Raw genomic sequence first — 25401 nt, forward strand, 5'->3', positions numbered from 1 at the left:
ATAGGCTACGGTGTTATGGTTCTCAATGGCAAGAGAACATAGCCCAGCAAACATACGAACTAGCTCTTGGAAGGATGGAAACTAAACTGACCATGAACTAAACCTGCCGCACAACTAACAGTAGCCGGGTAGCGTAGCCTGCGTTTTATCCCTAGACGCCCAGCGCCGGCCGGAGGACTAACTAATCCTGGCAGAGGAAAATATAGTCCTGGCTCACCTCTAGAGAAATTTCCCCGAAAGGCAGACAGAGGCCCCCACAAATATTGGCGGTGATTTTAGATGAAATGACAAACGTAGTATGAAAATAGGTTTAGCAAAATTGAGGTCCGCTTACTAGATAGCAGGAAGACAGAAAGGGCACTTTCATGGTCAGCTGAAAACCCTATCAAAATACCATCCTGAAATTACTTTAAGACTCTAGTATTAACTCATAACATCAGAGTGGCAATTTCAGATCACAAGAGCTTTCCAGACACAGAAACGAAACTACAGCTGTGAACTGGAACAAAATGCAAAAACAAACAAGGACTAAGTCCAACTTAGCTGGGAGTTGTCTAGCAGCAGGAACATGCACAGAAAGGCTTCTGATTACAATGTTGACCGGCATGGAAGTGACAGAGGAGCAAGGCTAAATAGCGACTCCCACATCCTGATGGAAACAGGTGAACAGAGAGGAAGATGCACACCAGTTCAATTCCACCAGTGGCCACCGGGGGAGCCCAAAATCCAATTTCACAACAGTACCCCCCCCTCAAGGAGGGGGCACCGAACCCTCACCAGAACCACCAGGGCGATCAGGATGAGCCCTATGAAAGGCACGGACCAAATCGGAGGCATGAACATCAGAGGCAGTCACCCAAGAATTATCCTCCTGACCGTATCCCTTCCATTTGACCAGATACTGGAGTTTCCGTCTGGAAACACGGGAGTCCAAGATTTTTTCCACAACGTACTCCAACTCGCCCTCAACCAACACCGGAGCAGGAGGCTCAACGGAAGGCACAACCGGTACCTCATACCTGCGCAATAATGACCGATGAAAAACATTATGAATAGAAAAAGATGCAGGGAGGTCCAAACGGAAGGACACAGGGTTAAGAATCTCCAATATCTTGTACGGGCCGATGAACCGAGGCTTAAACTTGGGAGAAGAAACCCTCATAGGGACAAAACGAGAAGACAACCACACCAAGTCCCCAACACAAAGCCGAGGACCAACCCGACGCCGGCGGTTGGCAAAAAGCTGAGTCTTCTCCTGGGACAACTTCAAATTGTCCACTACTTGCCCCCAAATCTGATGCAACCTCTCCACCACAGCATCCACTCCAGGACAATCCGAAGATTCCACCTGACCAGAAGAAAATCGAGGATGAAACCCCGAATTACAGAAAAAGGGAGACACCAAGGTGGCAGAACTGGCCCGATTATTGAGGGCAAACTCCGCTAAAGGCAAAAAAGCAACCCAATCATCCTGATCTGCAGACACAAAACACCTCAAATATGTCTCCAAGGTCTGATTCGTCCGCTCGGTCTGGCCATTAGTCTGAGGATGGAAAGCAGACGAGAAAGACAAATCTATGCCCATCCTAGCACAGAATGCTCGCCAAAATCTAGACACGAATTGGGTACCTCTGTCAGAAACGATATTCTCCGGAATACCATGCAAACGGACCACATTTTGAAAAAACAGAGGAACCAACTCGGAAGAAGAAGGCAACTTAGGCAGGGGAACCAAATGGACCATCTTAGAGAAACGATCACACACCACCCAGATGACAGACATCTTCTGAGAAACAGGAAGATCCGAAATAAAATCCATCGAGATGTGCGTCCAGGGCCTCTTCGGGATAGGCAAGGGCAACAACAATCCACTAGCCCGAGAACAACAAGGCTTGGCCCGAGCACAAACGTCACAAGACTGCACGAAGCCTCGCACATCTCGAGACAGGGAAGGCCACCAGAAGGACCTTGCCACCAAATCCCTGGTACCAAAGATTCCAGGATGACCTGCCAACGCAGAAGAATGAACCTCAGAAATGACTTTACTGGTCCAATCATCAGGAACAAACAGTCTACCAGGTGGGCAACGATCAGGTCTATCTGCCTGAAACTCCTGCAAGGCCCGCCGCAGGTCTGGAGAAACGGCAGACAATATCACTCCATCCTTAAGGATACCTGTAGGTTCAGAATTACCAGGGGAGTCAGGCTCAAAACTCCTAGAAAGGGCATCCGCCTTAACATTCTTAGAACCCGGCAGGTAGGACACCACAAAATTAAACCGAGAGAAAAACAACGACCAGCGCGCCTGTCTAGGATTCAGGCGTCTGGCGGACTCAAGATAAATTAGATTTTTGTGGTCAGTCAATACCACCACCTGATGTCTAGCCCCCTCAAGCCAATGACGCCACTCCTCAGAAGCCCACTTCATGGCCAAAAGCTCCCGATTCCCAACATCATAATTCCGCTCGGCGGGCGAAAATTTACGCGAGAAAAAAGCACAAGGTCTCATCACGGAGCAATCGGAACTTCTCTGCGACAAAACCGCCCCAGCTCCGATTTCAGAAGCGTCGACCTCAACCTGAAAAGGAAGAGCAACATCAGGCTGACGCAACACAGGGGCGGAAGAAAAGCGGCGCTTAAGCTCCCGAAAGGCCTCCACAGCAGCAGGGGACCAATCAGCAACATCAGCACCCTTCTTAGTCAAATCAGTCAATGGTTTAACAACATCAGAAAAACCAGCAATAAATCGACGATAAAAGTTAGCAAAGCCCAAAAATTTCTGAAGACTCTTAAGAGAAGAGGGTTGCGTCCAATCACAAATAGCCTGAACCTTGACAGGATCCATCTCGATGGAAGAGGAGGAAAAAATATATCCCAAAAAGGAAATCTTTTGAACCCCAAAAACGCACTTAGAACCCTTCACACACAAGGAATTAGACCGCAAAACCTGAAAAACCCTCCTGACCTGCTGGACATGAGAGTCCCAGTCATCCGAAAAAATCAAAATATCATCCAGATACACAATCATAAATTTATCCAAATAATCACGGAAAATGTCATGCATAAAGGACTGAAAGACTGACGGGGCATTTGAAAGACCAAAAGGCATCACCAAATACTCAAAGTGGCCCTCGGGCGTATTAAATGCGGTTTTCCACTCATCCCCCTGCTTAATTCGCACCAAATTATACGCCCCACGAAGATCTATCTTAGAGAACCACTTGGCCCCCTTTATGCGAGCAAACAAATCAGTCAGCAGTGGCAACGGATATTGATATTTAACCGTGATTTTATTCAAAAGCCGATAATCAATGCACGGCCTCAAAGAGCCATCTTTCTTAGCCACAAAGAAAAAACCGGCTCCTAAGGGAGATGACGAAGGACGAATATGTCCCTTTTCCAAGGACTCCTTTATATATTCTCGCATAGCAGCATGTTCAGGCACAGACAGATTAAATAAACGACCCTTAGGGTATTTACTACCCGGAATCAAATCTATGGCACAATCGCACTCCCGGTGCGGAGGTAATGAACCAAGCTTAGGTTCTTCAAAAACGTCACGATATTCAGTCAAGAATTCAGGAATCTCAGAGGGAATAGATGATGAAATGGAAACCACAGGTACGTCCCCATGCGTCCCCTTACATCCCCAGCTTAACACAGACATAGCTTTCCAGTCAAGGACTGGGTTATGAGATTGCAGCCATGGCAATCCAAGCACCAACACATCATGTAGGTTATACAGCACAAGAAAGCGAATAATCTCCTGGTGATCCGGATTAATCCGCATAGTTACTTGTGTCCAGTATTGTGGTTTATTGCTAGCCAATGGGGTGGAGTCAATCCCCTTCAGGGGTATAGGAGTTTCAAGAGGCTCCAAATCATACCCACAGCGTTTGGCAAAAGACCAATCCATAAGACTCAAAGCGGCGCCAGAGTCGACATAGGCATCCGCGGTAATAGATGATAAAGAACAAATCAGGGTCACAGATAGAATAAACTTAGACTGTAAAGTGCCAATTGAAACAGACTTATCAAGCTTCTTAGTACGCTTAGAGCATGCTGATATAACATGAGTTGAATCACCGCAATAGAAGCACAACCCATTTTTTCGTCTAAAATTCTGCCGTTCACTTCTGGACAGAATTCTATCACATTGCATATTCTCTGGCGTCTTCTCAGTAGACACCGCCAAATGGTGCACAGGTTTGCGCTCCCGCAGACGCCTATCGATCTGGATAGCCATTGTCATGGACTCATTCAGACCCGCAGGCACAGGGAACCCCACCATAACATCCTTAATGGCATCAGAGAGACCCTCTCTGAAATTCGCCGCCAGGGCGCACTCATTCCACTGAGTAAGCACAGCCCATTTACGGAATTTCTGGCAGTATATTTCAGCTTCGTCTTGCCCCTGAGATAGGGACATCAAGGCCTTTTCCGCCTGAAGTTCTAACTGAGGTTCCTCATAAAGCAACCCCAAGGCCAGAAAAAACGCATCCACATTGAGCAACGCAGGATCCCCTGGAGCCAATGCAAAAGCCCAATCCTGAGGGTCACCCCGGAGCAAAGAAATCACAATCCTGACCTGCTGAGCAGGATCTCCAGCAGAGCGAGATTTCAGGGACAAAAACAACTTGCAATTATTTTTGAAATTTTGAAAGCAAGATCTATTCCCCAAGAAAAATTCAGGCAAAGGAATTCTAGGTTCAGATATAGGAACATGAACAACAAAATCTTGTAAGTTTTGAACTTTCGTGGTGAGATTATTCAAACCTGCAGCTAAACTCTGAATATCCATTTTAAACAGGTGAACACAGAGCCATTCCAGGATTAGAAGGAGAGAGAGAGAGAAAGGCTGCAATATAGGCAGACTTGCAAGAGATTCAATTACAAGCACACTCAGAACTGAGAAGAAAAAAAAAAAAAAAAAAATCTTCAGCAGACTTCTCTTTTCTCTCCTTTCTCTGTCAATTAATTTAACCCTTTCCGGCCGGTCAAACTGTTATGGTTCTCAATGGCAAGAGAACATAGCCCAGCAAACATACGAACTAGCTCTTGGAAGGATGGAAACTAAACTGACCATGAACTAAACCTGCCGCACAACTAACAGTAGCCGGGTAGCGTAGCCTGCGTTTTATCCCTAGACGCCCAGCGCCGGCCGGAGGACTAACTAATCCTGGCAGAGGAAAATATAGTCCTGGCTCACCTCTAGAGAAATTTCCCCGAAAGGCAGACAGAGGCCCCCACAAATATTGGCGGTGATTTTAGATGAAATGACAAACGTAGTATGAAAATAGGTTTAGCAAAATTGAGGTCCGCTTACTAGATAGCAGGAAGACAGAAAGGGCACTTTCATGGTCAGCTGAAAACCCTATCAAAATACCATCCTGAAATTACTTTAAGACTCTAGTATTAACTCATAACATCAGAGTGGCAATTTCAGATCACAAGAGCTTTCCAGACACAGAAACGAAACTACAGCTGTGAACTGGAACAAAATGCAAAAACAAACAAGGACTAAGTCCAACTTAGCTGGGAGTTGTCTAGCAGCAGGAACATGCACAGAAAGGCTTCTGATTACAATGTTGACCGGCATGGAAGTGACAGAGGAGCAAGGCTAAATAGCGACTCCCACATCCTGATGGAAACAGGTGAACAGAGAGGAAGATGCACATCAGTTCAATTCCACCAGTGGCCACCGGGGGAGCCCAAAATCCAATTTCACAACACTACGGGTAGCAAGAGTATTTACTAAGTTAGATCTGCTGGATGCTTACAACTTGATTCGCATCTGTGAGGGGGACGAATGGAAGATGGCTTTTAACACCAGGGATGGGCACTATGAGTACCTGGTGATGCCCTTTCGGCTCTGTAATGCCCCAGCCATTTTCCAAGACTTTGTGAACAACATCTTCCAGGATATGCTCACCACCTCGGTCGTAGTCTATCTAGATGTTATTCTCATCTACTCTCTTCGACCTCTTACGGGCAAACTCCCTCAACGCCAAGTTAGAGAAGTGTGTGTTTGAGCAGGAGTCCTTGCCTTTCCTTGGCTATGTCATCTCTGCCCAGGGATTGGCTATGGATCCTGCCAAGCTACAGGCTGTGATGGACTGGCAGGAACCCCATTCTCTTAAAGTGGTGCAGCGCTTTATGGGGTTCATTAATAACTATCGCCAGTTCATTTCCCACTTCTCAACTTTGGTAGCTCCCTTGGTTGTGTAGAGATCAGATTGAAGAATCCATTTTGTCTTCCTCTACTCAGAGACGTATATGAAGAAACTTGAGCAAGGTAGACATTTCCTTTTATGGACGCATTCCTTCTTGTTATTGTGACCTTTAACCTACATTCCAGAAGTTGAACGTTATCAGTAGAATAGATACTCTTTTGTTAGAGAATATGAGCCCTTGTACGCATGTCTGTAAATGCTTATCTCATTCCTATATAAAAAGGAGGGGTGAGTCCCAGTGTGTCAGAGGCGACCTCCTGGGCGATCCCTGCATATGATCACACAACTCTTGTGCTGCGTGTCATTACTTGGATCTCTCTACATCAGAAAGCCAGGGACGGATGAGGACTCAACAATTCTGGCGCCTGAACAGGGACCTGAGGAGAGAGTGTTTGCTCGAGATTTACCTGCGGATACGGACAACGGAGATCTCGGATAATGGACGGCAAATGAACTGAAAAACCTGGCCAGGTAAGAGACATTATTAGTTCTCTTTTATCTGCCCTGTATTATCCGAAAGATCTCTATGAGCCGTGTCACGCTGGGTTAGTCTAGTAGTGAGTAGATACCTATAAAACTCGGGTTACCATATTGTATAGATTTATGAGTCTAGTCCCTGGCAGTGTGTGAACAGTGTGTGAGCAGTGTGTGAGCAGTGTGAAGGTTGTGACATGTTGTGAAAGAAGAATAGAAGTACGTAGAACAATAAGCCACGATTGTTAGAACAAGGTTATTGGTGAAGTCAGCCTAACTGGGTTATGAGGTAGCGTCCTTCTGGGAGACCTCCGCCCATGCTTGACTCTCCTATAGAACTTGTTTCTACATTCCCTGGATAAGGTGTGATAGAATGAGCCCAGGACGCGGTTTTCATGAGCCTGGGACAAGTATGCTAACTGACACAGAAAGTTTTGTGATCTGTATGGTGTTGCTGGGTCTGTGTGCATAATAGCACTTAAGTACGTCCTGCATATTAGAAGAAACGGAGCAGACAAGCCCTTCAATATTTTAGCTCCCTAGGAGAGAAGGCAACGAGACGCCACCAACAGAGGAAGTGGTTGTCCAAACGTCACCTGGGGTAGAAATAGCAAATATTGAAAGGATATTTTAGCTCCCTAGGAGAGAAGGCAACGAGACATCACCACAGTGATTGTCCAAACGTCACCTGGGGTAGAAATAGCTAAAATGAGAAATAAACAGACCAAAACTGTCTTAGGACAAGTGGAAGCAGCAGATATCATACAGGAAAGATGTGGAAAGGCAGTCAGAAGTCAGATTAGAAGAGTAAGAGAAAAATTGGGAATTTCAGAAGCACTTATGTTCAGTACAGAATGGGAAAGACTGAGTAAAGAACGAGGTGGAATTATTAAAGACAATGGGTGGGAAGAAATCATACACTGTATGATAGAGGTCTCAAAAACAGCTAAAGAGGAGAATTGGAAGTATGATCCAGACACTTCCAAATGGATCATGGGAAAGGGAAAAAGTTGTGATATAATCCCACCACCTTACCTAGATCCAAAAGCCCAATCATTTGTACCATCTGGAAGAACAGAAGGAGGAAAACAGAGGGAAAGGGGGTCTACAGGTGTGATTATGCAGAAATTTGGGCAAAGTATTGAAGAATATAGTCAGGAACTAGAAAATAGCTTTAGGGATGAAGGATTGGATTTGACTGATGCTTCAGTAAGGAGACTTTTTACAAAACAATTAATAGAGGGGTTAGATCCGAAAATCAGAGAAAAATTTAAATCCTCTACTCCAGATTGGAGAACAATTGAACAACCAAATATTGTGAAACAACGATGTTTAGGAATAGCCATGGATATGAGAGAGAATCATAAGCCTGTTAGAATAGCACAAGCTAATACAGGAGGAAGAGTGAGACACAATTTTCCTTGCCACTACTGTAAAAAGCCAGGTCATTTCCAAAGAGAGTGCAGGAAAAAGTTGGCAGATATAAAGTCAGGCAAATTTGTTCCCAGAAATAACCCTCCCCAAACGGACAACCAGCAGAAATCTACCATCATAGATGGTCCCATACCAGATTCAGATTGACTCAATGTGTTACAAACTTCCCTACCAGCTAGGAGACCTATGATACAGGTGAATGTGGGGGGGAGAGAGATTCCATTTTTGATAGATACAGGTGCAACTTCCTCAATTTTGAATCAAGATTTTCTTCCGAATCCGGAAGATATTTCAGAACAAACAACTTTTGCTGAGGGTTATGATGGGGTAATTCGAACACTGCCATATACTGTGCCCTTAGAGGTCTCATTAGGACCTAAATGTTTTGCATCCAGATTTTTGTATGCCAGAGGTGCCCCAACATGTCTGTTAGGAACTAATGTACTAAAGAAATTAGAAGCTAACATCAATTTTAGGGAAGATGGCACAGTTATGTTGACTATCCCTGATGATGCAGAATCATTAGAACAATATGTCAGAATTCAGGCTTTTGAGGATTATGCTGAAGAAAAAGAGTACACCACAGATCTAGACCTCTCAACGGTCCCAGAAACACTGTGGGCACAGGGTGACACTGATGTGGGATTATTGCATATCTCTCCTGTAAAACTATCTGTGCAACCAGGAACTGTTCTCCCACAGCTCAGACAATACCCTGTGAGTGCCCAGCAGGAATTAGCAATTACAAAACAGATAGAGGGATATAGAGAGAAAGGAGTTTTGGTAGAGATACAATCACCTGCTAACACTCCTCTGTATCCAGTCAAAAAGAGAACTCTTGATAAGAGTTCTATGCCCAAATATCGTATGGTACATGATCTAAGAGAAATAAACAAAGTTCTAGATCCAATCACCCCAGTTGTACCCAATCCTCATACGTTACTATCACAGATACCAGCCAGTTCTCAAGTGTTTACTGTAATAGATCTTTCAAATGCATTTTTCTCGGTTCCTTTACACCAAGATAGTTGGCATTTGTTTGCATTTACATTTAAGGGCAAACAGTTGGCGTGGACACGCCTTCCACAGGGAATGATACACTCCCCTACTCTTTATTCAAATGCCCTACAAACAGTTCTTCAGAGGTTTGAACCTGAAACACAGGTAGTAATTTTGCAGTATGTGGATGACATACTACTTTGCTGCCCAGATCTAGAAACTGCAGAAAGGTCCACTGTAAGTTTACTATGTTTTCTAGGAAAAGAAGGGTGTAAAGTGAATAGACAAAAGCTACAAGTTTGTCAGATCAAAGTGGTCTTTCTAGGTCATTGCATTTCTCAAGGTAAAAAGCATCTTACACCTCAAAGAACTGAAGCAATAAGACAGATGAATGAGCCTAGAAATCATAAACAGCTACGAGCATTTTTAGGAATAGTGTCTCATTGTAGACAATGGATTATACATGCCAGTCAACTAATGCAACCACTGTATGACTGTGTAAAAAATGAACCTTATTTGTTGACAAAAGAAGGTCAGATTTCATTCCAACAATTAAAAGATGCCCTTGTTTCAGCTCCAGCGTTAGGGCTACCAGACTATCACATTTGCTAGGCTTCAGACTCTTAATTTAGCAACACTGCTACCTCTCGAGTCTGAAGGGGGGAATAAGGACACTGATCCACACGCAAATTTTTTCCCTACAGACACACATGATTGTACAGAGCTCATTTTACAAGAAACGGCAGGCTTACCCAATGTATCCGAAACACCACTTCAAAATCCAGATTTAGAGCTGTTTATAGATGGTAGTAGGTTTGCAGATGACACAGGTAACTTCCATACAGGGTATGCAGTTGTGTCAGAATCTGAAACTCTCAAAGCAGAACCTCTTCCACCGAAACAGTCTGCACAAGAAGCAGAACTAACAGCATTGATTGAAGCGCTAAAAATAGCTGAGAATCAGACAGCTAATATATACACTGATTCTAGGTATGCACATGGTATTGTGTTTGACTTTGGAGTAATCTGGAGAGCTAGAGGTTACATGACAGCGTCAGGCCAACCTGTAAAACATGCTTCTCTGATCAAACAGATCTTAGAGGCTGCACAAGAAACAAAAGAAGTAGCAGTAATTAAGGTAGCTGCACATGTGAGACTCGACACTAGGGAATCTAGGGGAAATGATAGGGCTGATAAAGCAGCCAAGGCAGCAGCGGTCAAACCCTTACAGCAGGTTCATACTGTAAACCCCACAGAAAATACTGAAGATAGACTGAGACAAGCACAGGAAGATGCAGGAGAAGAGGAGAGGGACAGGTGGAAAAAGGAAGGGGCAGAAGAACAAGCAGGAATTTGGAAGAAAGATGGACTAATATGTCTACCTAGAGCCTGGTACCCGATTGTAGTTGGTGGACTGCACCACCCTACTCATGTGTCTGCAAATGCAATGACACTACTGGCAAAGCAAGTCTGGTTGGCTCCAGGTTTTGGCAACTACGCAAGAGACTATTGTGCAACATGCGCTATATGCCTGGCACATAATCCCGGACAGACAACAAAGACCCCTATGAAGCACCACGTCCGACCTCTCTATCCGTTTCAGCGATTACAAATAGACTTTATCCAGCTGCCAAAAAGTAATGGGTATGAGTATGTGTTGGTATGTGTGGACATGTTCTCGGGGTGGCCAGAGGCCTATCCAGTTCGGAAGGCTTCAGCTAAAAACACTGCTGTAAAGCTAGTTGCCGAACTGATACCCCGTTACGGTCTCCCTGAAGTGATCGAGTCAGATAGGGGTACTCATTTCACTGGAGAAATATTTCAAAATGTATTGAAAATGTTGGGTGTTGAAAGTCAGTTACACACTCCGTACCATCCTCAAAGTTCTGGTAAGGTGGAACGCATGAATGGAACTTTAAAATTAAAAATACAGAAAGCCATGGCTGAAACAGGAAAGCCTTGGACAGAATGCCTTCCACTGGCCCTTTACTCAATACGCAATACCCCAAGGGGTAAGACTAAACTGTCTCCATATGAAATTTTGTTTGGTAGGACTGCCAATTTAGGATGTTATTTTCCACAGCAACTTGTGTTAAATATTGAGTCATTGACTTCTTATGTGCAAAATCTTCAGAAACAATTAACTAAGGTGCATGCACAAGTTTTTGCTTCCCTTCCAGATCCTGACAACATTGAAGGAAGTCACAAGTTGGAACCAGGTGATCAAGTCTATGTAAAAAGACACACCAGAAAGGCTCTTGAACCAAGATTTGACGGACCCTTCCAAGTCCTGTTGACAACACCTACATCAGTCAAGCTTGAAGGAAAGGCATCATGGATACATGCAAGCCATTGCAAAAGAGCAGTATAAAACTCATAACATTGATGTTAATAGTATTAACCTCAACGGAGGCATGGGATAGACTAAATTCTTTAACCCCTTTGAACAATAGATTCGTGCAACATCATAGAAAATTAGTACATGACATTTAAATTAAAGGACGTACAACGACTCAGAGATCAGTATGATAAAGACAATGACCAGAATAAGGATAGCTGGTGGTCTGATACTTTCTCTTTTCTCAACCCAGCCAACTGGTTCAGAGGAATCGGTGGGTGGGTTGCTGGGATTATGCAGAGCATAATACATATAGTTATGATTATTGTAGTCATATACGTACTATTCCAGATTGTGCTCAAGGGTATCTCAGTATGCACAGATAAATTTTGTGTAATAGATGCAAGAGTATAAATTTTCTTCTTTATTCTTATGTTATCCTCTAGTGATTCTAATTAATATTACTGTACTAATTTTTGTTTTTATATTTTAGTATACTTATTGCAAAACAAAGAAAAGGTTGTGAGAGTTAAACGGAAGAATTGATACTAGATTTGATTCTCTTATTAATGATATAAGCGTGTACATGTGTAATACCAAAAATAAAGGCTTTGTCTTTGGCCCTGTGGTAATCTAAAATATGGATATGTTAAAGGGGATTTGTGATAGATTATAAAAGGAATATGTCAAAGGGGGGAATTGTAGAGATCAGATTGAAGAATCCATTTTGTCTTCCTCTACTCAGAGACGTATATGAAGAAACTTGAGCAAGGTAGACATTTCCTTTTATGGACGCATTCCTTCTTGTTATTGTGACCTTTAACCTACATTCCAGAAGTTGAACGTTATCAGTAGAATAGATACTCTTTTGTTAGAGAATATGAGCCCTTGTACGCATGTCTGTAAATGCTTATCTCATTCCTATATAAAAAGGAGGGGTGAGTCCCAGTGTGTCAGAGGCGACCTCCTGGGCGATCCCTGCATATGATCACACAACTCTTGTGCTGCGTGTCATTACTTGGATCTCTCTACATCAGAAAGCCAGGGACGGATGAGGACTCAACAGTTGCCCTCACCAAGAAAGGAGCAAATCCCAAATTGTGGTTGGAGGAGGTCTCCAAGGCCTTTCTCTGTATTAAGTCACACTTTGCTAGCACTCCCATTCCACATCGCCCCAATGTAGATAAGACGTTTATAAAGGAGGTGGATGCCTCATCCATTGGTGCAGGAGCAGTCCTCTTCGAAAAGGATGCTCAAGGTTGGAAGCATCCTTGCTTCTTCTTTTCCAAGACCTTTTCACCTGCGGAGAGGAATTATTCCATCGGGGACATGGAGTTGCTCGCTATGAAGTTGGCTTTCTCAGAGTGGAGACACCTCCTGGAGGGGGCTTGTTTTCCCTTCCAAGTTTTTACTGACCACAAAAATTTGCTGTACTTACAGACAGCCCAGTGGCTGAATTCTCACCAGGCCAGATGGTCCCTGTTCTTCTCCCGGTTCCATTTCACCCTCCATTTTCTCTCCGGGGAGAAAAACATTCATGCTGATGCTCTCTCCCACTCCGTAGTGTCATCTGAGGAGGAGGAGCCTCGGCTTAATATCCCTTCTGAGAGCCTGAGAACTGTGGCTTCGGATTCGCTAGAGTCTGTGTCCCCAGGCAATACTTTCGTTCCATCTAATTTGCGACCGAAGGTTCTCTCTTGGGCTCACTCGTCCAGAGTGGGTGGACATTTTGGGACCAAGAGGACATCTGAGCTTTTGGCGAGGATGTACTGGTTGCCACATAGGGCCCTTGACGTCGGGGACTATATTCGGGCTTGTGTCTCCTGCGTCAAGAATCAATCTCTTCGGTCTCCTACTTTTGCAGCAGATATCTCTGGACCCCGGGCTGCGAAAGCACCTTATTGCTTACTACCTATACTCGGTGAGTTCCGCTAGCCCTAACACCTGGAATGCGCAACGCCCTCACATATTTTACATTAATGCATTTTTTATATAATTGCTGCATGTATAATTTTTTTTTTTAAAAAAAAGAGCAGAGCACCAGTTCCTACAGCTCCTATGGAGGTTATCACTCTGCTTTTACAAGCTCTCCAAGGACAATACTGCCTAAAAAAGCAGTAAAATGTAGTAGAGAGGGGTCAGAAGCGACTGCATTTTGCATGAGCAGATCAGACTCTTGTAGACCCAATCTGTCCATGTATTAGAGATATCTATCAAATATTCCACCTTTGGAAGCCATCATAGTTTATAGGGCAATGAGACTTGTAAAAAAAGGCCCAAAAAGCAACATAGGATGCAAGATTGGTTAGTAAACTCACACAAATCAGTGGAAAAACTGTCCTCTAACAGGCAGGAATGCATAAAGAGCAGGTTTTTGCTATATAATCTGAGACCAGCATGCTGTAGTGGCAAAGAATTTGATTCCAGGGATATGCCACTTGCTCAGCTGTGTGGAGCAGTTTCAATACCATCAGTGTTTTATCAGCAGGATATTAATACTAGAGGACTAGGTTTTGTGTGCCAAGCAGCCCAGCTAATCTATACCCACCACTGATTAGCAACTTTCTGCCTATGCACAGTGTACACTGGAAGCTGTCAATCAGTGGTGTGGGTAGGGTTATACACAATTTAGTATTTTGAACACTGATGCAACACAGATTCTATCAAAACTGCATTAATGGAGTTGTTCACTTCTTGGACAACTCCTTCTCAATCCCAAGTTGTATAATAACACCGTTGCGGTTCCAGCAGTGTCGGCACTGGCTCTCCCCTCCCATAGATCATGTTACAGTGTTATGTCACACGATCCCTGTGGCCACTCAGTGGCTGCTTCACTTTCCCTGCCTTGGGATGAATCACATATATCTGGAGGAAGTTACAGAGCAGCAGTTTTCACTTCCTCTGGATGTATGTGATTTGTCCGAAGGAGGGGAGAGCGGAGCCAACGCTAATTGACCACAGGGATCGCGTGACATACCAATGTCATGCAATCCCTGTGAGACCCAATACCAACACCGCTGTAACGGCACTGGCAGTAAGTGTTATTATTTAACAAGGGGGAAAATAGGAATTGAAAAGGGGCTGTCTGAGTAGTGGACAACTCCTTTACGCAGTTCATTAAGTGGTACATAACTGGAATCAGACTCTCTGCACCTACATTATACTGTTCTCAGATTACATGGCACAAACCTATAGAAATAAGTGTTTTTTTGTTTTGTTTTTCAGAAATCTATTGTACCCTTTGCTTTGTTCACTTTATGACTTATTGAAGTCCATTATGAGCACGGTTGTGTATGTCACTTTGAGCTACTTTCATACAGTCCCACGATACGGAGGATGCATAAATAATACACTTCATCTCGGATCTCTCCATCATTTCTATTGTCTTTGTGTCATTTGTAGAGGAAATGAAATAACAAGCTGTCACTCCTGTCAAATGGCGCATAGTTATACGGGTGGCTGCTGAATGTGACCTTTTGCGATAACATATTAGCATTAACTGTTCCCCGTGTCTAACACATATCACCTTACTAAAAATATCCTATGAGCATCTAAAAGGTTATTGCTCGATAATGGAAAGGGTTAAATCAGATGTAATGTGTGCAGACATTTTAACCATTTCGTGCATCAAACTGAACAATTGCCGACAAATATTTAGTAGCGTAAGGCTAAGCAGGACTTACATGTTGCCATTTCCATCATAAACCCATTTGGTGCTCCCAATGCCTTCGTAAGTGGACGCCCAATAATAGATGCATGCATTGAGGTGAAGAATAAACAACAAGTAGCCTGTGGTTCTAATGACTCTGCGGGAGAAATAATACATTTGGTGGGTGCAATAATTCGAGCAAGCGGAACAATATTTGGGTCAGGAAATTAGTATTATTAAAACACAATAACTCATTTATTCGTAATTTTTTTAAATTTCAACAAGATGGTACATTTTTACATTAGTGTTAAGAAATCCATTTTCGGTTCTGTAATAGGAACAGAAAAATAGATTTGTTTCCTGCAGAAATTTGTGTGACAAGCGATAACAGCAAATTATGGACTCCACTGCTTATAATCTGAGTCTTAACGTTGAGTTTGCATGAGAGCATCCATTATTGTGATGGAAAAAATTAGTGCATGAATGTACCTGAGATGGAGCCTTCTATAGGGAAGCTATCATTAGAACTTAAGTTATTGTTTTGTTATCTGTATTAAAAATGAAAAAAATAGAAATTTGGTAATTTTTACACTGGAAACTGGGACATTTTTAGACTTGTACTTCCTGCTGTTTCAGGAAACAACACATGTACATAGACACAATGGTGACACCCCCAACCTTAACTTTTGCATGAAATCATCTATTGAGCGTGTGCAAAGGTCATTGTGAGCAGCATCACCTGGGACATCGCCTATTGTGGTTGGCGGATCTTCTACTATCAGCTGTGTATCATTGGAATTCTGCCTCTTGGTTGACTGTGTGTGCATGCTTATAGTAGAATCACTATAAATATAAGTCAGCTAAGTGCACATATGGCCAAATGCAGTTTGACATACATGACAACCTAAAATAAATCATTCAGTAGATCTCAGTTTGCAATTCTCATATTCCTCCTCCATCCGTAGATATCATAAACTGGCTGTTGGCCATTGATAAGGCAGAACCTACCGAAACATGTAGGCAAGTTCATGGATTCTGGTATTTTGTTTTTGAAACCTCATTTTAGCTACAATGTAATAAACATTTAGTCTTATGCGATTATTTCTGAACTGTTGGAATTTTTCTACACTGGGATTGAAAAGACTGAGGATCCAAGCAGTACTCTGTTGAACCTGAGAGTCATCAACACTCTACAGTGAGCTGATCTTTGGTACATGTAACCCTAGTTATAGAAGCACTGACATCAAAATGTTTCTGCTTTTAATATATTGCAATCATCCTATTATACAGCACTGTGCACTTACAACTGCTCATTTTGCCTTTCAGCCCAGTAACTACTTCTCATTTCCAATAGGTCTATGACATCAAGTGATTAAAAACTGACTAGCTGAATCCTTCTAAGCTCAATGTAAAAACAGGAAGTCTCTTTTTACTGCATGAGTCATCATTAGAAATACAACTGAACCTCACTGCAAAGTCCCTTGCAGGGGGGAGGAGTTGAAAAGGGGGCGACTTATGCCGAGAAGAGACTTCCTGGTTCTACATAGAGCTTAGAAGTATTGAGCTAGTCAGTTTTTACTCCCGTGATGTCATAGAACTAATGTAAAAGAGAAGAGTTTACTGGGTAGAAAGGGCAAAATGAGCAATTGTAAGTACACAGTGCTATATAATATGATGACTGTAATATATTAAGAGGATAAAAAACTTTGATAGGAGTGTGTGAAAATGTAAAATGTATTATAACATTAGAAATAATAATAATAAAAATCTTTATATAGGGCCAACATATTCCGCAGCGCTTTACAATTTAACAGTTCATAAACATGTCATTAGTATAGATCTTTTTTTATATAGGGGACACATTTTTAACATTGGGACACATTATTCAGCAGGTCTTTCTCCGTACTCTCACAAAATTACAAATGAGAGGAGTGATGGCAAACTGCTGAAGAGCACAGAGTGACCTTTGTCATCTGAGTTACTGACCATGCAGAGTGCAGCAGTCAAGATGAGTTTTGTCATAAGTTGTTGTGCTCTGCATAAGAAGTGATCGAGATGACAAAGCTTATTTCATCATACTGAGAGCTTTATCTCCATTGCTAAACATGCAGAGTGCAGTAGCTGATAACGTTTGTCATCTTGACTGCTGCTCTCTATATAGGCAGCAACTGAGATGTCAAAGGCTGCTCTGTGCTCTCCAAAGCTCCTTGCCTCTCCTTTGTAATTTTTTGAGGAGAAACAGTGTCCTGCTGGAAAGATGTCTCAAATTTAACCAAGTGCCCTGTAAAATAAAGAAAAAAAAAATCTCATCTTGACTGCTGTGCTTTGCATAGGAATCTGGCACCAGTCTACACGACAAGCAGCCTGTAGCTGCAATAATCATCTAGGTTGAAGGCTGCTGGGTGGGCACTGACTGTTTCCCTGCAGCTCTCCAAGAAGGAGCATCCCAGGGCATCCACACATGTGACTCCCTCCCATGCTCCACCAGGACCACCATCAGGGCATTACTGCCCTTATTGCTGTATGGGGTCCACTGAGCAGCAGTGCCCCATTGTGCACTAAAGTGCGATGCGGAATGCTTTCTCCTTGCTGTGCACGGCGGTCTAACCTTGACGACTGACAGCTCTTGCTCCCTCCGTCTTCTCTGTACTTCCTGTCAGGTGATGGCGCATACGTGATGATGTCATCACATACGCGCCAACATGTACCGGCATCTAGAAGCAGAGCTGCTCCTGCAGGGGATCGTCAGGGCGGCAAGTGTAAAAAATGTTTTTTGTTTTCTTTATAAAATGAATTAAATGGGTGAGGGGGAGGAGGAGGGGGAATGCAAATGATGAAGTGGGTCTGAGGGAGGAGACTGCACATGATGAAAAAGAGTATTGGATATTTTAGGAAATATTTAATATGTTAGAGTAGAGTAGAACCGGTCAAATGTGTCTCCTTTGTCGTGGTGGCGGCTTCAAATTTTTTTTTTGTCCAGAACAAAAGCTGCTGGTTATGAATGTGATCTGGTGTTTGATGGGAACTATTAATATCTGATTGGTGAGGACATGGTGTAGAAGTTGAGTTTTTCCAAGAGTGGGTGGTGGGACTGTGGAAGGTTCGAAGGGTGGAGGCAGAACTTGGGTGGAGCCTAGGCAGAGTCTCAAGGGGGCCCGAAAATGTTGCCAGTATGGGGCCCCGAAACTCCTAGTGGCAGGCATGTGCTCCACCACTGGCTTGAGGTGAACTCTAATCTCATGTGTGTAATACATTTAGCAATGTTAATAAATGAATGTAGTGTTTATAAGTATGGGACATGTCCTATGTTTTGAGACCACAATTTTTTTTCTTTTTAAGATATTCATTTAAGTGAATTTTTAGGCTCTTTTTATACATTTTATATTTTTGGGGAGAAGAAATGTAAATGAACTAAAGTTGGTTATCAGGAAAATAATACAGCTGCTGATTTTTATTCCACGGTGTAATAAATTATGCTTTTCTGGCAGGTTTTCACTGTTTATGCCTCACCTGTAAATATAAGCTCTCTTGAGGACAGCTTCTAGCCGATCATTAAATTCAAAGAATGTGCTGTACTGAAAACAATGAGGAATGAAACAATTAGACCCACACAAATAATAACACGCCACAAACAAAACCCCTGTCATGTACTGCAGAAAACTGGGACAAATCCATAAAACCTTTAGAGAGTAACACACTGAAGCCATAAATGTGATTTATTTTAGTTTTGGCATTAAGTAAAAATGCATAAACTGTTTCACAATTGATGATGGCATACAAGGGACCTTATTTGCAAAAATATGGAAGGTTTTGCTGAACATAGTAATTTGTCATTTTTTTTAATGATTTTGGGATATAGTTTAGGACTATTAAAGGGACAGTCAGGTTTGAAAGCTAATTATTAAATACATTATTTGAGAATTGCAAGTTACAGGATTCCCATTAAAGACCCTAACAAAGACCCAAACAAGAGTGTCTGCTCTGGGGGACCCATCACATTCCTGTGCTACACAAACAGCTCTATGTATTTTTAACATTAACTGTGTAATACCTCATTTCTCCTGCAGTGGCACTGTAGAGGAATTGATACTTATTTCCTCCGCAGATTACAACCGATCATGGGGCTATTTTCAGGATCCTGTGATCAGAAAATCATCAAAGGACCATTTTACCAAAAAAGCAAATGTTCAAAGTTACGACAAAGGTGTGTCTAGACTACATATAGTATGGCAGAAACTTTTTTTTTCAATTAATAGCAGCCAAAAACAAGCTGGAATTTGATATGGGCTGTTAAAGTATTAAATATCGTCTTTGAAGAAGCTGGGAGAACAAGACCTCCTCTGATTGGGGATAATCATAATGCCATGCCCGTAAAAAATCTGATCGCTCAGAGTTTGGTCATGCATTGGGACTCGTTTTAGGGGGTTGTCCTTTATTGTTTTTTCATATTTTCCGCAGCGCATGAGTCCCCTGACTGCCGGCTTCCTTCTTGATGGGGGCGATGTGCTCCTGATTGCCAGTTTGGTCCTGCATCATGGTCATGTCAATGACACTGTGAACTCTCCCAGGCTGCAAATAGAGGCCGCTTTTCCTCTGTAGCGTACGAAGAGCAAAAAGTAAAAAGCTTGTAACACTTCAACATCGCTTAGGAGATTGGCCACTGAAGATAAACTGTGGTGGTGGCCGGTAACAGGCAAACAAGCAGTAAACAATAATTAACCCCTTCACAAGTCGGAAGTAGGTGTAAGGAACAGCAGATGATGGCTGTGTGTTACAGTCAGGACCCTCATCTAACAATCACAGGTAGAGCAGAGCTAAGCCCCCGATATTGTTAACCTGTGAAATGCTTCTGTCAAACTCTGACAGTGCCAGATAACTCGTGCCGGCATGGGGGAGCATCATCCTAAGCGCCCATCGGGGCGCCTGTGACATGATCGTGGGTCACTGATGGGTTTCTATGACAGCGGGGCATCTGTTCAACACCTTTGTGCTTGTCATTATGGAGCTCAACTGAAACCCATACAATGGCCAAGGTTTTAAAAGAGACCGTGAATTTTACTATATACAACAATGCTGTGGCATTGCTATATGTAGCACAAGCAATCAGATGATCACAGCTTCAAGTCCCCTAAGGAGAGTATTAGGAACAAAAGTTAAAAATAATGTTTAAAAAAAAAATAAAAAAATAAAAAAATGTAAGTTCAAATCACCTTCCTTTTCCCACATTAACGATTATAAAAAAAAACCCACACATATGTGATGTAATTTGATATTGCAGTGTTCAGAACTGTCTGAGCTATTAAAATGAAAAAATAATTAATTGGCAAACACTGTAAATGGAAAAAATTCAAGAATGCAAAAATTACTGGTATGTTTTTTTGGTCTCTGCAATATTACATAAAATGCTCTAAGAAGCGATCAAAACGTCAAATCTATCCCAAAGTGGTATCAATAAATACGTTGTCTTGCCCAACAAACAATAAGCCTTCACACAGCTCCACAGAACAAAAAATGAAAACTTTACGGGTTTCGGAAAATGTCTAGACAATCCCTCAAATTTTTTTTGAAAATGCCTGATTTTTTTTCACCGCTAAAATAATAAAAAAACTGAACATATTTGGTATCACCATAATCATACCTTTGAGGAGAATCATATTGTGAGGTAATTTTTATAACAAAATGTACACCGGAAAAACAATTCCCAAAACACAATGTTAGAATTGCATTTTTTTTAATACAATTTCTCCGCACTTAGAATTTTTTTCCCCCCGTTTTCCAGTATAATATGTGGTAAAGCGAATGGTGTCACTCAAAAGTACAACGTGTCCCGCAAAACACAAGCCCTTATATGTCTATCTGGACAGAAAAATAAAATAGTTATGGCTCTACGAAAAAGGAGAGGAAAAAGCAAAATACGCAAAAATGGCAATCGTGAAGTGGTTGAAAATTCCTCCATTCTTAACAATGGAGCCGATATTTATTAACATGGAAATTGCAAAGTTGCTCGTTTTGTTTTACCGACACTTTGCAATTTTACCTATTAAGAAACTTTTAATTTTTCAATTGATTAAAAATTTTTTCTAGAGCATTGGTAAATCTCAGAATTATGAGATCTTTCTACTCTTGCAAAGGACATCAAGATGTCTCATAAGAGTTGGTGAGATATTTTGCTATGTGTAACTGCTTATAAAACATTGCAATATTAACTAACCCTCTATGATCCGGAATCCTTCCACTTTATTTCCTTACTAACCATTATTTCATTTTTGCAGCCTAAACATACCACATAACAGTGTTGTTAAACTTTATCACTTCTTTGGAGGAAGCAGTGATCAGTAGTTGCTTTTACTTTTAACTAGGCAGCTTGTATATTGAAATCTACTCAGGAGGACTACAGAGCAGAAGAAGGACTTGGGTATTCTGATTACAAGTAAGCTGAGCAGCAGTAGTCAATGTCAAGCAGCAGCTGCAAAAGTAAACAAGATTTTGGCTTGTATAAAAAAAAAGAGATAAAATCCCATGATCCCAATATATTGTTACCCCTTTATAAATCATTTGAAAGGCCACATCTAGAATAGTTTTTGCCTCCACATGTTAGGCCAGTCTCACACGTCCAGATAATTCCGGTACCAGAAAAATCGGTACCGGAGTTATCCATGTCCGTGTGTCCGTGAGCTCACGTAGGCCATCCGTGTGGCACACATGCGGCACACGTGTGCCGCCCGTGTGCCGACTGGGTACCACACGGAGCATGCAGGAGACAGCGCTAGAGATATACGCTGTCCCCTGCATCTGGTGCTGAAGCCGCCATTCATATCTTCTCTCCAGCAGCGTTCGCTGGAGAGAAGATATGAAAAATCCATTTTTTTTTTTTCGTGTTTAAAATAAAGATCCCTGTCCCCTCCCACCTCCCACCCCTAGTGCGCCCGCCCACTGTTACTAAAATACTCACCCGGCTCCCTTGAAGCGTCCTCTCCGCGCCGCACCTTCTCCTGTATGAGCGGTCACTTGGTGCCGCCCATTACAGTCATGAATATGCAGCTCCACCCCTATGGGAGGTGGAGCCACATATTCATGACTGTAATGGGCGGCACCACGTGACCGCTCACACAGGAGAAGCCGGCGGAGAGGATGCAGCGAGGGAGCCGGGTGAGTATTTTAGTAACAGCGGGCGGGCGCACAGGGGGTGGGATGTGGGAGGGGACAGGGATCTTTATTTTAAACACGAAAAAAAAAAAAAAAGGATTTTTCATATCTTCTCTCCAGCGAACGCTGCTGGAGAGAAGATATGAATGGCGGCTTCAGCACCACGTTGGGGGGACAGCGCTTACTGTAGTGCTGTCTCCTGCACGGCACACGAACTGCACACGGACAGCATCGGTGTGCGGTACGTGTTTTACACGGACCCATTGACTTTAATGGGTCCGTGCAATCCGTGCGCTCCCACGAAAACTGACATGTCTCCGTGTTTTGCACACAGACACATGGTCCGCGAAAACACGCTGACGTGCAGAGACACATTGATTTTAATGTGTCTACGTGAGTCAGTGTCTCCAGTACGTGAGGAAACTGACACCTCACGTACCGGAGCCACTGACGTGTGAAACCGGCCTTAAGCAGATACTTGGAAAGCTTGAGTCAGTTCAAAGGTGGGTAATTAGATTATTATGTGGAATAAAGTCCTATTCCGAAATGAGAGGTTGGAAAGATTGGGCTTCTTCAGCTAGAAAAAGAAAAAAATTCACCTCAGATCTCATTTATATGTATAAATACATGTGTGCAGTGTCGAACTGGCTTGCTAAGAGGCCAGAAGTAACCAACTCCAGGACCCTACTTTTCAGCTACATGCAAATGTGACATTATCATCAATCAGAAATTTACAGTGGGTACGGAAAGTATTCAGACTCTGTTAAATTTTTCACTCTTTGTTTCATTGCAGCCATTTTGTAAATTCAAAAATTTTTTTTTTTCACATTAATGTGCACTCTGCCCCCCATCTTGACTGAAAAAAAGAGAAATACAGAGATGTTTGCAAATTTATTAAAAAATAAAAACCAAAATATCACATGGTCATAAATATTCAGACCCTTTGCTCAGACACTCATATTTAACCCATTCACGCCACAGCCCTTTTTCGTTTTTGCGTTTTCGTTTTTCTCTCCCCTCCTTCCCAGAGCCATAACTTTTTTATTTTTCTGTCAATATGGTCATGTGAGGGCTTATTTTTTGCGGGACGAGTTGTACTTTTGAACGACACCATTGGTTTTACCATGTACTAGAAAACGGGAAACAAATTCCAAGTGTGGTGAAATTGAAAAAAAATACAATCCCACACTTGTTTTTTGTTTGTCTTTTTTGCTAGGTTCACTAAATGCTAAAACTGACCTGATATTATAATTCTCATGGTCATTACAAGTTAATAGACACCTAATATGTCTAGGTTATTTTTTATCTAAGTGGTGAAAAAAAGTTCAAAACTTTGCTAAAAAAAAAAAAAGCCATTTTCCGATACCCATAGCATCTCCATTTTTCGTTATCTGGGGTTGGGTGAGGGCTTATTTTTTGCATGCCGAGCTGACGTTTTTAATGATACCACTGTTGTGCAGATACGTTGCATTTTAATGCAATGCCGTGGCGACCAAAAAACGTAATTCTGGCGTTTTGAATTTTTTTTCTCGCTACGCTGTTTAGCGATCAGGTTAATGCTTTTTTTATTGATAGATCGGGTAATTCTGAACTCGGTGATACAAAATACGTGTAGGTTTGATTTTTTTTAATTGTTTTATTTTGGATGGGGTGAAAGGGGGGTGATTTAAACTTTTATTTATTTTTTTTTTTTTCATATTTTTAAAAACATTTTTTTGTACATTTGCCATGCTTCAATAGCCTCCATGGGAGGCTAGAAGGTGGCACCACTCGATCGGCTCAGCTACATAGCAGCGATCATCAGAAATGCAGGCTTGCTATGAGCGCCGACCACAGGGTGGTGCTCACAGCAGGCCGGCATCAGTAACCATAGAGGTCTCAAGGACCTCTATGGTTATCATCCTGTTGCATCGCCGACCCCCGATCATGTGACGGGGTCGGCGATGCGCCCATTTCCGGCCACGTGGCCGGTAGCGGTAGTTAAATGCATTTAACAGGTTAATAGCGGTGGGTGAATCGCGATTTCACCCGTCGCTATTGCGCGCACATGTCAGCTGTACAAAACAGTTGACATGTCGCGACTTTGATGTGGGCTCACCGCCGGAGCCCACATCAAAGGGGGAGACACGACATGCGCCGTACTAGTACGGCACATGTCGTGAAGGGGTTAAGTCACATGCTATCCATTTCCTTGTGATCCTCCTTGAGATGGTTTTACTCACTCATTGGAGTCCAGTTATGTTTAATTAAACTGATAGGACTTAATTTGGAAAGGCACACACCTGTCTATATCACACCTCACAACTCACAGTGCATGTCAGACTAAATGAGAATCACGAGGTCAAAGGAACTGGCCAAGGAGCTGAGAGACAGAATTGTGGCAAGGCACAGATCTGGCCAAGGTTACAAAAGAATTTCTTCAGTACTCAAGGTTCCTAAGAGCACAGCGGCCTCCATAATCCTTAAATGGAAGACGTTTGGGACCACCAGAAGTCTTTCTAGACCTGGCCGTCCAGCCAAACTGAGCAATTGTGGGAGAACAGCCTTGGTGAGAGAGGTAAAGAAGAACCCCAAGATCACTGTGGCTGAGGTCCAGAAATGCAGTAGGCAGATGGGAGAAAGTTCCACAAAGTCAAATATCACTGCAGCCCCCCACCAGTCAGGCATTTATGGCCGAGTGGCCCGACGGAAGCCTCTCCTTAGTGCAAAACATATGAAAGCCTGCATAGAGTATGCTATAAAACACATGAAGGACTCTCAGACTATGAGAAATAAGATTCTCTGGTTTGATGAGACGAAGATAGACTTTTTAGTGATACTTCTAAGTGGTATGTGTGAAGAAAACCAGGTATTGTTCATCACCTGCCCAATACAGTCCCAACAGTGAAACACGGTGGTGGCAGCATCACGCTTAAGGGGTTGTTTTTCAGCTGCAGGGACAGGACGACTGGTTGCCATTGAAGGAAACATGAATGCAGCCAAGTACAAAGATATCCTGAATGAAAACCTCTTCCGGAGTGCTCTGGACCTCAGACTTGGCCGAAGGTTCACCTTCCAACAAGACAATGACCCTAAGTACACAAGTAAAATAACAAAGGAGTGGCTTCAGAACATCTCTATGACCATTC

General features: G+C 42.6%; 1 protein-coding gene across 2 annotated transcripts in view; it reads right to left on the reverse strand.

The window, feature by feature from the left end:
* CNGB3 (cyclic nucleotide gated channel subunit beta 3) overlaps positions 1–25401 on the reverse strand; it is a 253837-nt gene that overhangs the window by 83231 nt on the left and 145205 nt on the right. For both annotated transcript variants that reach the window (XM_077268004.1, XM_077268003.1), the window contains 2 exons: positions 18638–18702; positions 15162–15284 (listed from right to left, as the gene is read on the reverse strand). In XM_077268004.1, coding sequence (XP_077124119.1) covers positions 15162–15284; positions 18638–18702 — 188 coding nt within the window. The remainder of the gene's footprint in view (positions 1–15161; positions 15285–18637; positions 18703–25401) is intronic.

This window comes from Ranitomeya variabilis, chromosome 6 (genome assembly GCF_051348905.1).
Source record: "Ranitomeya variabilis isolate aRanVar5 chromosome 6, aRanVar5.hap1, whole genome shotgun sequence".
Lineage (NCBI taxonomy): Eukaryota > Metazoa > Chordata > Amphibia > Anura > Dendrobatidae > Ranitomeya > Ranitomeya variabilis.